We start from the raw sequence: 12,579 nt of genomic DNA on the forward strand, positions 1-12,579 counted from the left end.
TCAAATTTCTGCACAGTGTTTGCTTAAAATCTATTTTATTTATATTTATAGTCAGCAAAATCATTTACACTAAGTAAACGTCAAACTTTTTTTATTCTCATTTGAGGCACATGTACTGTATATAGTCTCTTTACAAAGTTAAATTTTACAGATTAATATTTTATTATCACCTGTTATTTTACTTGTTACTTCGTAATACTTACAGCTTATTCCAAAAATAATTTTATTCTAACAAAACATATAAATTAATTTACCAGTTTGTTGAGTTAAATGCTAGTTTAATTTTATGCAAGATAACAATGGATCAAACACATATAAAACAATTTTAATTGTGTCTTTAATGCAGTCATGGGCCACCAAAATTGACATAATCGAGGAACTTGTCAAGTCACTGTCAAAAAGCACGGTTGTTTGCTGTTCCACAACTGGCAAATAAAAAAAAAACCTTCTGATCTTGAGTGTCTTTATAATTTCCATTCTGGTAACACCAGAGGGCGCACAACCATAGAAAATAAATGAATAATAATGTATTGCTTGAATTCAGTTCTTATCCTGTCATTTAAGATTCCCTTTTGTAGACAATATGTTAAACATTTTGTAATTTATTCCAGAATTTAAAACAAACAAACACGTACATCATCATGAAAGCATGGACACCCAATCAAGTTTTCAAATAATTAAAAACTAAATTTAAGAACTGTGATGTTCTTAATTAAATTTAGATTTGTATCATCTGAATGTATTCAACAAGTATTTAAATAAATAAAAAAAACACTCCATAACTGAGCAGATATTAATTAATATTATTTATTGTTCTATTTATTGCATGCACACATTCATACAGCAGACAGCAAAATAAAATCATAAAAATAAAATCTTACAAGTATGGGCTACACTCCCACTACTATGTACAAATGTATCTTTCACTTAAAATATTTTCTATCCATAAATATCTCTATTTTGTCTTGTGGTACATACCGTTGCATGCTTGGCCATTTCAATAGACAGAATAGACATAAATCTATCCTATAAAACTATACCATTTTATGATAATCAAAGCATGATGATCTTTCTTTTGAGAATATAAATAAATCTTCTAGGAGCAACTAAACAGTAGAAAGACATTAGTAAAATCAAACACCCCTATAAATACAGTAAGTGCTGGATGACCCCTTTTTGCATCCAATTCTCTCTGACAGTAGCTTTGCATTGTGTTAGACATTCTGTCTGTATGAGTAAAAGCTGATGCAGGGAGTGAAAAGTCTGATCTTTTGAAACAATTTAGAAAGCCACATTAACAACGGCTTTCGGCTTTTATCAGAAAAAACTAAACAAAAACAAGAACAGAACATTTCTTTATCATCAAGTAGCCGAGAGCAGAAAACATTCTCTCTAAGATGAAAAGTTTCACTTGGTGTGAGGCATTGCACATTTTCCCGTAGCATGTATAATGGTAGCCGTGGCCAGGAGGAGCCATTCGTGGAGCTTTGGTATACATTTCATGCCTGCAGTAGTAGAGGCCCCATTTCAGAGGCAGGGGGCGGCCCCATACATACATAACTAGTGCAAAAAAGCCAAGGTGTCGACTTCTTTTACTGTCCCTTGTTGCCTTTTTCCAGGCTTTTTCAGCTATACATCATGTCAGCTCTTAAGCAGGACAGTAATGAGTGTGCTAGGGGAATACAATGAAGGCAGCAGCATCTTCAGACAGGAGTTGCGGAGAGAGAGCCAATGCCGGCCTGATCCCTTAAAGTGCGCCTCAAAGGCTGATGCCGGTCACGCTGGAGTCAGGAAGGAAGGCAGTGATGGCCCGATAGCCCTGCGCCCTTCGAATCATGTCTCGGATCTCGCAGTTAAGCTCAGTGAGTCGGCTGCATATCTCAGACAGGTCTTGTTTGGAGCCGACCAGGGCAAAGGTTCCTGTCTGACCCAGAGTTTGGTGCCGGAAATAGATGTTGAGCAGAGTCTGGATCTCATTCTCCGAACTGCTGCCGAAGATGTCACTTGGCCACATTTTCCTGAAAGATGTCATTAGAAAAGTTAAAGAGCAAAGTACTGCATATAACTCCAAATGTATTCATTTTTGACAATCTCACTTTTAATGCGATAGTTCATCCGAAAATGAAAATTCTGTCATAATTTACTCATCCTCATGTTATTCAAAACCTGTATGCATTTCCTTCTTCTGGGAAACATAAAATAAGATATTTTGAGGAATGTTGGTAACCATTCCATTTTGGTTAACACAGACTTCCATTGTATTTTTTTGTGCATACAATGGAATGGAATGGTAAACCAAAACTATTTGGTTTCTAGCATTCTTCAAAATATTTTGTGTGTGTGTGGTCTGCATAAAGATATGCAAATATCATTAATGTTTGGAATGACTTCAGGTTGAGTAAACGATGACAGATTTTTTTTTCCCCATTATAGAACAATAAGTTGCAGTCATTTCTCCCGATGGGAAGTTTACCTGCATTCCTGTATGTAACGGATGGCTCTAGAGAACTGGTTGGTTTTCAGGCTCTCTAGAATGGCCTGTACAGCAGCCTCAGAGGAGCTGTAGGGGGATTCAGCGGTAGGATCTCTCTGTTCGGCTGTTGTCTCATTGGCCACTGAGGCTGCTGCTGCCCACAGGTTACTCTTCAACTCGCTCAACTCTCTGGACATATTCTGCAGCTAGAATGGACAGCAATTACACATAAATGACAATCAAATTTACTCTTTTGTGAGAAATAAAACTATTTTTTAACCCTTCCAAAAAGATACAGTGGCGGTACTATAGTAAAGTGATGATATCAACAAAAAGTACAGAATTATTACTATATTCATGTACGATGGCATTTATATAGTACGCCAGCAAAGTTCAAAGTATAATGGTATTAACATTGTACATGTCCAAAAAAAAACAATGCTAATTGGTACCTAATTAGTAACTAGGAAAAACATTATAAACAAACACAATGCGCAAATATTGCTATTTTAAGGAGCCCAGCACATGATATGCAAAAAAAATAACAATAATAAATAATAATAAAAAAACGGATATTGAGGCCAGGTGTTTTTCCCACCATTTATTAGTTAGTACCTGCATTTTATTGACTCGTTTCCCCATTTTAATTATCTCGTGGCAACATTATACTAATTTGTTTAGTAATTTAGTTATATTTGTTTCGTAATTTAGTTAAATTACCATATTGTACTTATTTATTCCCTACATTTACTTTAGGGCCAGATTTACTGCCCAAAAAAAGCATGTCTTGAAGCAGACGCAAACTGCACTGCTCTTGGTAGATTGTGTTGGTTATTATGGAAATTATCTGACTGCATCTGTGTTCTTTCATCTGTGCGTCATCAGTAGATCACGCGCAGAACTTTTCACTCCCATTGGCGCTTTTATGGGATTATGCTCTCATGCTAATTTGCCCTGTTTTGTAAATCTGGCCATTAGTTTCTTAGTTTTGGACACAAGTTTACAAAAAAAGGGAACAAATTAGTGTCCACAACTGAACTAAAACAAGCAAATGAATTAAGCTGTGGGAACAAATTCTTAATTTGTGGCCACAAGATTTCCCCATTTCATGTACAGCGCTCCATACTATTTCATAAAGATTTGCAAGCTAGACTTTTCAGATGAGAAGACACTGATATCCACATACCTCTGGTATAGAGTTTATAGCGTGAACTTGGCCGATCAATTTACAGTAAGACTGAAAAAGCAGCAGCAGTTGAAAGTGGAGTTTGTAGAGTCTTTGACAAAGCTCCAGTTGCTGTGAACAAAGATGCATAAATAGAATAAATACCAAAATTTGGTTTAAGACGTACGTTTCTTGGGATATAAGAAAGAATTACAGAACAGTTCTGGCATAGAAGACGAAAAACAAATCATTAACAAGGATACAAGCTTGTTAATGTTAGCAAAACAGCATTTTCATTTTAAAAATGTGAATCTGATATGCTTTATAATATTTGGGAGTGCTCATATAATGTGGGTATTTGGAAGAAAGGAAAAAGAAGATGTAACGTTAACAAAAAAATATTTTGTTAAACTTACTGCAAGAGATTCCATTTGCTATAAAGCAGGCATTGCAAGACAAAAGGTGAGAAGTGAGAAGGAAGAGAAGTATTGAATATACAGTAGTGTGAAAACATGCAGCCCAGTGGCACTGGCAATATAAAGCATGAGCAAACAACGGCTCCAACATGCATGAGCAGAAAAGGTTCATGGACAAGCAGAGAAAGAAAAAAAGGCTCACAACTGTGTCCTCTTATTTTTATGTTTGCACGGGGACTGTGCTGGGTGACAAAACAAGATGCCATTTATTCACAAATCCTAAATGCCTTTTTTATTGAGAGCTAAGTGTTTTAACTGGTCATCTTTGTGGATCTTGAAGGGTTGAAAACAGTGGCCGGTTGCATAAACTGCTTAGACTAGTCTTAAAAGTTAGTCATCTCGTTTTTTTTGTTTTTTTTTCCAGACTGGTCCTATCGTTTTAAGGTCAGTTACAGAAAAAGGTAGATTGGTGTAATTGGAAAAAGTGAGAATGATTACTCTTGTCTAACTGCTACTTGGTCAGACTAGTTCTTAAGACACAAACTTAGCATACTGCTGGCTAAGTTATTGCAACTGGTCCCTGGTCTATAGAGTCATGGAAAAACCTTTTCATGGTTTTTGCAAACTTCATCAAAGCCCAGCAGAGGATAACCCCCAAATCAAACATAAGAATAAGGGGCGTTGTTGTGAAGTAACACAGCTAGAATTTGAAACAGGCGTAAAGTTAAAGAGCAGACAGATAGAAAAGAGATGTCACTCACAGAGCTATCACAGAACAATCGAAACGCAGAAAATATAAGAGGGACATTGAAATGGCATCTGAAACATTTGATTAAACTAATCTCACTTATATCTCAGGACACAATGGACATTACAGTGGCATCAATCAGTAGACAATGCAATCACACTAAAACATTCACATACAGTATTACTGCATATTTGCTTTAGTAAATAAAGACAGAAACGCATGCAATATTTTTGGTACACTGGTGCACTGCAGTTTTAGGGTTGTGTCAGCTTTAGACAGCTGAACTGTTAGTTAAAGTTCTAGTTTGAACTCAAATAATAGTGTAATTCCTATATTATTATTATTGTTTTTGGAATGTCAGACAATCTAACTGTTATGATATTGAAAAAGCAGAGTTTCATACCTTCTCCTCTGTTTCAGCGGGCTGATAGGTGATCACTCCATCTCCAGTGCATTTGGGGAAGCTGGCATTGCAGTTGCGGAGCCACTGGAAGAGTCATAGGGATAACAAAAAGTTGAAAGGAACAAGCTGTAGCATATATATATATATACACAGGTCCTTCTAAAAAAAGCATATTGTGATAAAGTTCATTATTTTCCATAATGTAATGATAAAAATTAAACTTTCATATATTTTAGATTCATTGCACACCAACTGAAATATTTCAGGTCTTTTATTGTTTTAATACTGATGATTTTGGCATACAGCTCATGAAAACCCAAAATTCCTATCTCAAACAATTAGCATATTTCATCCGACCAATAAAATAAGTGTTTTTAATACAAAAAAAGTCAACCTTCAAATAATTATGTTCAGTTATGCACTTAATACTTGGTCGGGAATCCTTTTGCAGAAGTGACTGCTTCAATGCGGCGTGGCATGGAGGCAATCAGCCTGTGGCACTGCTGAGGTGTTATGGAGGCCCAGGATGCTTCGATAGCGGCCTTAAGCTCATACAGAGTGTTGGGTCTTGCGACTCTCAACTTTCTCTTCACAATATCCCACAGCTTCTCTATGGGGTTCAGGTCAGAAGAGTTGGCAGGCCAATTGAGCACAGTAATATGGTCAGTAAACCATTTACCAGTGGTTTTGGCACTGTGAGCAGGTGCCAGGTCGTGCTGAAAAATGAAATCTTCATCTCCATAAAGCTTTTCAGCAGATGGAAGCATGAGGTGCTCCAAAATCTCCTGATAGCTAGCTGCATTGACCCTGCCCTTGATAAAACACAGTGGACCAACACCAGCAGCTGACATGGCACCCCAGACCATCACTGACTGTGAGTACTTGACACTGGACTTCAGGCATTTTGGCATTTCCTTCTCCCCAGTCTTCCTCCAGACTCTGGCACCTTGATTTCCGAATGACATGCAAAATTTGCTTTCATCCGAAAAAAGTACTTTGGACCACTGAGCAACAGTCCAGTGCTGCTTCTCTGTAGCCCAGGTCAGGCACTTCTGGCGCGGTTTCTGGTTCAAAAGTGGCTTGACCTGGGGAATGCGGCACCTGTAGCCCATTTCCTGCACACGCCTGTGCACGGTGGCTCTGGATGTTTCTACTCCAGACTCAGTCCACTGCTTCCGCAGGTCCCCCAAGGTCTGGAATCGGTCCTTCTCCACAATCTTCCTCAGGGTCCGGTCACCTCTTCTCGTTGTGCAGCGTTTTTTGCCACACTTTTTCCTTCCCACAGACTTCCCACTGAGGTGCCTTGATACAGCACTCTGGGAACAGCCTATTTGTTCAGAAATTTCTTTCTGTGTCTTACCCTCTTGCTTGAGGGTGTCAATGATGGCCTTCTGGACAGAAGTCAGGTCGGCAGTCTTACCCATGATTGCGGTTTTGAGTAATGAAAGTGAGTTGGGAGTTTTTAAAAGCCTCAGGAATCTTTTGCAGGTGTTTAGAGTTAATTAGTTGATTCAGATGATTAGGTTAATAGCTCGTTTAGAGACCCTTTTCATGATATGCTAATTTTTTTGAAATAGGAATTTTGGGTTTTCATGAGCTGTATGCCAAAATCATCAGTATTAAAACAATAAAAGACCTGAAATATTTCAGTTGGTGTGCAATGAATCTAAAATATATGAAAGTTTAATTTTTATCATTACATTATGGAAAATAATGAACTTTATCACAATATGCTAATTTTTTGAGAAGGACCTGTATATATATATATATATATATATATATATATATATATAGCTTATATTTGTATATATAATATTATAAACTAGCGCTCAAGAGTTTGGTGGTCAGTAAGATTTTTTTAAGAAACAATTACTTTTATTCAAGCATTCTTTATTTAATAATGATTTCTGAAGGATCATGTGACACTGAAGACTGGAGTCATGATGCTGAAAATTCAGCTTTTTGCCATCACAGAAATAAATTGCATTATTATATATTAAAATATATTATTTTTTAACTCTTATAATATTTTACAATATTATTGTTTGACAGTATTTTTGATAAAATAATTGCAGCCTTGGTGATCATGATATACTTATTTGAAACATTAAAAATCAACAATTTAGAAATTGTATTTACTGAAAAAACTAGAAAATGACTAAAATATTGCTTTTGTAAAATAATGCTTGATTGAACATACTGATATGACTCCCTCCGTTTTGTTGTTGTAGGTCTCTAGATACTCCTGCAGCTCTAACACACTGAACTTCATCTTCTCCAAGAGTCCATAAGACACAATCTGAAACACACATTTAAGAGATACATTTTGTAATAAGTGCTTTACAAAATGGCATGAACACATATACAAATTGTGGGTGAAAGTGTATAAAACACTAAGGCTGGCACTTAATTGATTTGTATTCTGGATATAGCATGCACATACATATATAAACGAGAAACTCACAGTGTCTGCATCGACAAACAATGTGGGACATTCAGAGCAGGATGTCAGCATATGGGACGACCTTACAAACTTCGCTCCAATTCCACGAAGGCCATCGCCAAGGTAACCAGCAGCGTCACATGTCAAGGTGCAGAACTTGGTCTGAATACTCTGGAGGTCAGAAACAACATATCCTGTTTAATCAGCCCCACACCAGCATGCTGTCAGCATCAATAAATTACTATCAAAGACGCTGCATGTCTTCTAAAACTTTGCCACTACTTAGTTGTCAGCTTTGTGTGATGAACAAAAGAAAATCCAAGTTAACGAAAAAAAAAAATCAAGATCAAGAAAACAGCCAACAAATCAGCTCTTGCCACTATTAAGATCCACCACATCAATTAATCATTTATGTATATTATATTATGTATATGAGTGTTAAGTTGCAAACACTAACTGAACATGGTCAGTCAGGTGAAAAAAAAAAACTGACCAATGCCAACAGGTGTAACACACTGATCAGACAAAACCCAACAAACGTGTTTGTTGGTGTTTTGTCTGTGCGGTGTGAATTGGCCTTATGGTTACCTGGAAAAGTGAGGAGAAGACTTGGAAGGTGTAAACTGCGCAGGAACCATCCGAGTCGGCCACCAACTGGTTGAGATGATTGCGCCAAGCCTCCTCTGCATCATCGCACACAGTCGGCTGGAAGGCGGCCAGGATGGCGGAGAAAAATGGAGAAGGCGGAGGAGAGGAACGGGACTCTAGCAACAACTCTTCCTTTTCCTCCTCTGCCTGTGCCATAGAGCTGTGCTGGTCTCCAAACCCACTGGAGGAGGTGAATTATGTGGTGAGTTTGACTTTTCTACCAAGAATGAAACAGAATTATGCACGTAGAGAGTTTGAACCCACATATAGTACCTGGGTACACGGCTTATCTCATCAATAAAGCAGTTGTCTTCACTTTGGGGTGTGTCCCCTGTTAGGATGTCAGAACAACTACAGGTAGGCGGCGACTCACAAATGCAGAGCGAGATATCGTTCTCATTAACAATGGCTTCCTCTTCTTCAGCTGAATCCTCAGCCTAGTTTGGGGCAGGAAGTAAGAAAATCTTAGTAAGTATAAAGCATTTATGGCCAATGCAAATGCATTACAGATTAGTTACAGGAAAAAAAGCTGTGGCAACAAAATATATTATTTTATAAATATAAATATTATTATGAAAAGATCAAATTATGTGGCTAACTTTCTCAGTCTGAGCAGTAAGATGAAATATGGTGAACTTGGCCATAATACAGAAGTCAATAAAAAAAGAGTAAATAAAATAAAATGATTAAAAACAACAACAATTTTACAGATAAATTTCACTGACCTTTCAAAATTAAAACTCTTCATGCCGAGAATTGTTTCTCTGTTTAGTTTTTATTTTATTTTATTTTTTCAATAATGTCAGATTCAGATATGTTAAGAGACCTTTAAAAATAAGGACCAACACGTGATTGGTCTGGTCTCGTGTTTATGGCCACAGGCAATGGGTACATTCTCTTTATTTGCACCCGTAGCATTTAGCATGTGAGTGATGTTACAGCCTTGCCACCCACAGAGAAGCCATACACATTGCCCTAGTGGCTCATCCAGAGCCTCTCTCTGAGACTATGGTAAGCAGTGGTAGGCCTCAGAGACGAAAAGCAGTTAGCGGAGAAATGGTTAGCAGATAGAAACAGGGAGCTTTTGAAGAGCAAGAAGTACATGCAACTCTATGCTGCTTTGCACATTAATCTAATGTCCCATTCTAAAAGAAAAAAAGCCTGCAATCGAAAAACAGTATCAGCCAACTACTACCTAAAATCAATTAATGCTAAAAGCAGAGCCAGACAGATAAAGCAAGCACAGAAAGATATTATTCCTTTTCAGCCATGTTAATGGAAAAACTCTAGAACAGAGGTACGGTATGAGTAGGAATGTGTCTGCCCCCAAAGGTCAGCCATTTTGAAGCTCTTATTCACCCGATGGTTTGAGCCCTCGGGTAGTGAGATCTCAAAACTGGGCGTTGGGGTGGAAAGAGGAATTGGGTCAGCTTGAGTGTTGTCAAAGGAGATAGGTGGGGAGTCCATGGAGTGTAGTTCTTCAGTAGGAGACAAGCTGACATTCTGAAATGAAAAATAGAGTTTATTTAGACATTATAGTAAAGTGGCCAAGAGAGCTCAATGCACCGCAACTGAAGAAAACACATAGCCTGACAGCCAGACCCACATCAAGATGTTCTGTCTGGGAACACACCATTGGCAGGGCTCAATCCGAGGGGCGGGATTTCAAATTCCCTCTGCACTACAATAGGATAGCGCTACAACCAACCAGAGCAACGAAGAAGGTGACATAGTCAGAGCGACGGACTTCTGTGCCGTTCTTTGTTCTTTTCTCAAAGAAAAGCTTAACTCCATGCCTTCTAGAGTCCAAAGGCCAAAGCTGATTCGAAAGACCACTTTTCGCCAGTAACTGTCATCTTCTTTTTTTTTCAATTAGCAGTGGAATTCACGCGGAACCGTCGCCACTCTGCCATCATTATGTTAAGCCCGCCCACCGACTCTATACACAATGTGTTTGGCCTGGTTTTTCTAGATAGCAAGCCAACTGAGAGTTGCTAGACGACACTGGCTGTGTCGTTCTAGGCTAGAAAACGCAAATAGAAAAAACACCAGCATATTAAGAAAACATCTTCATTAGTTTGACAACACGTGCTGCAAATACTCACAATTAGGACTGGGCGATAAAACGAAAACGGTATCGGATTTATCGACGCTACACAACAACGTTGCCCAACATCAAATGACAAAGGTAATGAAAGCGGAACGAAACTGCACTACTCCTTTTGTGCTTCACGGGCCGTTTATCAGTTAAGACCAATGCAGCGCGAGCCGATCTTGAACAAAGAAAGCAACACTGTTACTAAACAGCGCTAAGAGATCCAGTAAAGGAAGATTTTGAATTCGCCACTGAAGTAATAACATCGCTGCGAGATCTAGTGAGAGAAGAATTAAATTTCTCAGTTTTTAACGGATCAAACAGTGCTGATGTGAAAACCAGGAGAAACATTGGGCCATGAATGAACAGTTATAGGCTTTATAAGTTAAAGTCCAGAGATCAGCAATATTCACCATGGATTTTATGTACAAACACTAAACTGTAACCACGGAAGTCTGGCAGGAATATGCTTTCAAGTGCGTGTACATCTTTTTCCAACACTTCAAAACTCAAATATTATCATATTTAAATTACATTTTTAATGTGATGACCAAAACATTATTTGTTTATCCTTCAAATAATACCCCCATTTATAAAACTAAAAGTTTCAAGATGTAGGGAAACTCACACTTACATGTAAAAATAACTTTTCTTATAATAAATATATATTTTTTAAATCAATGTAATTTCTCTGGCATTTCTTTCTTTTTGCTGTATTGGAAACGTACCGAACCATGACACCGTCTCGTATCGAACCAAAACGTGAATTTTGTGAACCGTTCTTATTACAACAGTTAATCTACCTCAAAGTTCGTCTTGATTGTTCTATGTTTACACTTTTACATTGCACACATTTTGTAACATAGCCTATTATTTAAGTTCAAGAGTTTCTTTAACACATTCATTTTTATCTTAATATGAGACATAAAGAAGATTTTTTTATACATTTTATTTTTGTTTTTGACTGCTAAAACTAATATAATTTGTTGTTTGCCTTAATAATGTGGATAAATAAAAAACAGTGGTTTAAATTCTTTTCTACTTGTAGAAAAGTAGAAACTTTTCTACTTGTCTTTAAAAAAAAAAGGTTATAAAAAATGTCAATAATTATCGATACCGAACGATATGAAACATTATAGTGTGATTTTTTTTTTTTTTGGCTATATCGCACAGCCCTACTCACATTGCAACCAAATACAGAAAAGCACTGCAAATAGCACAGAAATGTTTCAAAGGGAGCCCAACAAGTGATGAACCTGGCTAAGACCGCTTATTGTTGTGTCTACTTTTCAGTGGTGTTGTCAATGACCTGAGTTTTTGATTTATTTTAACATCCTGATTGTATATGCATTTTGAGTATTTGCAGTGTGTTTCTGTATTTGGTTGTGTTGTGAGTATTTCAGTGTGTTTCTGTATTTGGTTGTGTTGTGAGTATTTCAGTGTGTTTCTGTATTGGGTTGTGTTGTGTTGTGAGTATTTCAGTGTGTTTCTGTATTGGGTTGTGTTGTGAGTATTTCAGTGTGTTTCTGTATTGGGTTGTGTTGTGAGTATTTCAGTGTGTTTCTGTATTTGGTTTTGTTGTGAGTATTTCAGTGTGTTTCTGTATTGGGTTGTGTTGTGTTGTGAGTATTTCAGTGTGTTTCTGTATTGGGTTGTGTTGTGAGTATTTCAGTGTGTTTCTGTATTGGGTTGTGTTGTGAGTATTTCAGTGTGTTTCTGTATTGGGTTGTGTTGTGAGTATTTCAGTGTGTTTCTGTATTGGGTTGTGTTGTGAGTATTTCAGTGTGTTTCTGTATTTGGTTGTGTTGTGAGTATTTCAGTGTGTTTCTGTATTGGGTTGTGTTGTGAGTATTTCAGTGTGTTTCTGTATTGGGTTGTGTTGTGAGTATTTCAGTGTGTTTCTGTATTTGGTTTTGTTGTGAGTATTTCAGTGTGTTTCTGTATTGGGTTGTGTTGTGTTGTGAGTATTTCAGTGTGTTTCTGTATTGGGTTGTGTTGTGAGTATTTCAGTGTGTTTCTGTATTGGGTTGTGTTGTGAGTATTTCAGTGTGTTTCTGTATTGGGTTGTGTTGTGAGTATTTCAGTGTGTTTCTGTATTGGGTTGTGTTGTGAGTATTTCAGTGTGTTTCTGTATTTGGTTGTGTTGTGAGTATTTCAGTGTGTTTCTGTATTGGGTTGTGTTGTGAGT

At 37.3% G+C, this 12,579-nt stretch overlaps 1 protein-coding gene across 8 annotated transcripts in view; it reads right to left on the bottom strand.

The window, feature by feature from the left end:
* Positions 1 to 793: 793 nt before the first annotated feature.
* Positions 794 to 12,579, bottom strand: part of frya (furry homolog a (Drosophila)) — an 89,627-nt gene continuing 77,841 nt past the window's right edge. For 4 of the 8 annotated variants that reach the window (XM_077208122.1, XM_077208118.1, XM_077208120.1 and 1 more), the window contains exons 53-62: positions 9,656 to 9,799; positions 8,570 to 8,733; positions 8,237 to 8,477; positions 7,670 to 7,819; positions 7,406 to 7,504; positions 5,206 to 5,289; positions 4,055 to 4,072; positions 3,660 to 3,770; positions 2,474 to 2,679; positions 794 to 2,018 (exon numbers count right to left, since the gene is read on the bottom strand). In XM_077208122.1, coding sequence (XP_077064237.1) covers positions 1,760 to 2,018; positions 2,474 to 2,679; positions 3,660 to 3,770; positions 4,055 to 4,072; positions 5,206 to 5,289; positions 7,406 to 7,504; positions 7,670 to 7,819; positions 8,237 to 8,477; positions 8,570 to 8,733; positions 9,656 to 9,799 — 1,476 coding nt within the window. In that variant the 3' untranslated portion in view covers positions 794 to 1,759. Of the gene's footprint in view, positions 2,019 to 2,473; positions 2,680 to 3,659; positions 3,771 to 4,054; positions 4,073 to 5,205; positions 5,290 to 7,405; positions 7,505 to 7,669; positions 7,820 to 8,236; positions 8,478 to 8,569; positions 8,734 to 9,021; positions 9,800 to 12,579 lie in introns of all 8 variants that reach the window. The other 4 variants (XR_013195933.1, XR_013195934.1, XM_077208119.1 and 1 more) reach the window with 2 other exon arrangements.

The sequence above is a fragment of the Siphateles boraxobius genome, unplaced genomic scaffold (assembly GCF_051911475.1).
Source record: "Siphateles boraxobius isolate OS27281-9 unplaced genomic scaffold, OSU_SipBor_1 6, whole genome shotgun sequence".
Taxonomy (NCBI): domain Eukaryota; kingdom Metazoa; phylum Chordata; class Actinopteri; order Cypriniformes; family Leuciscidae; genus Siphateles; species Siphateles boraxobius.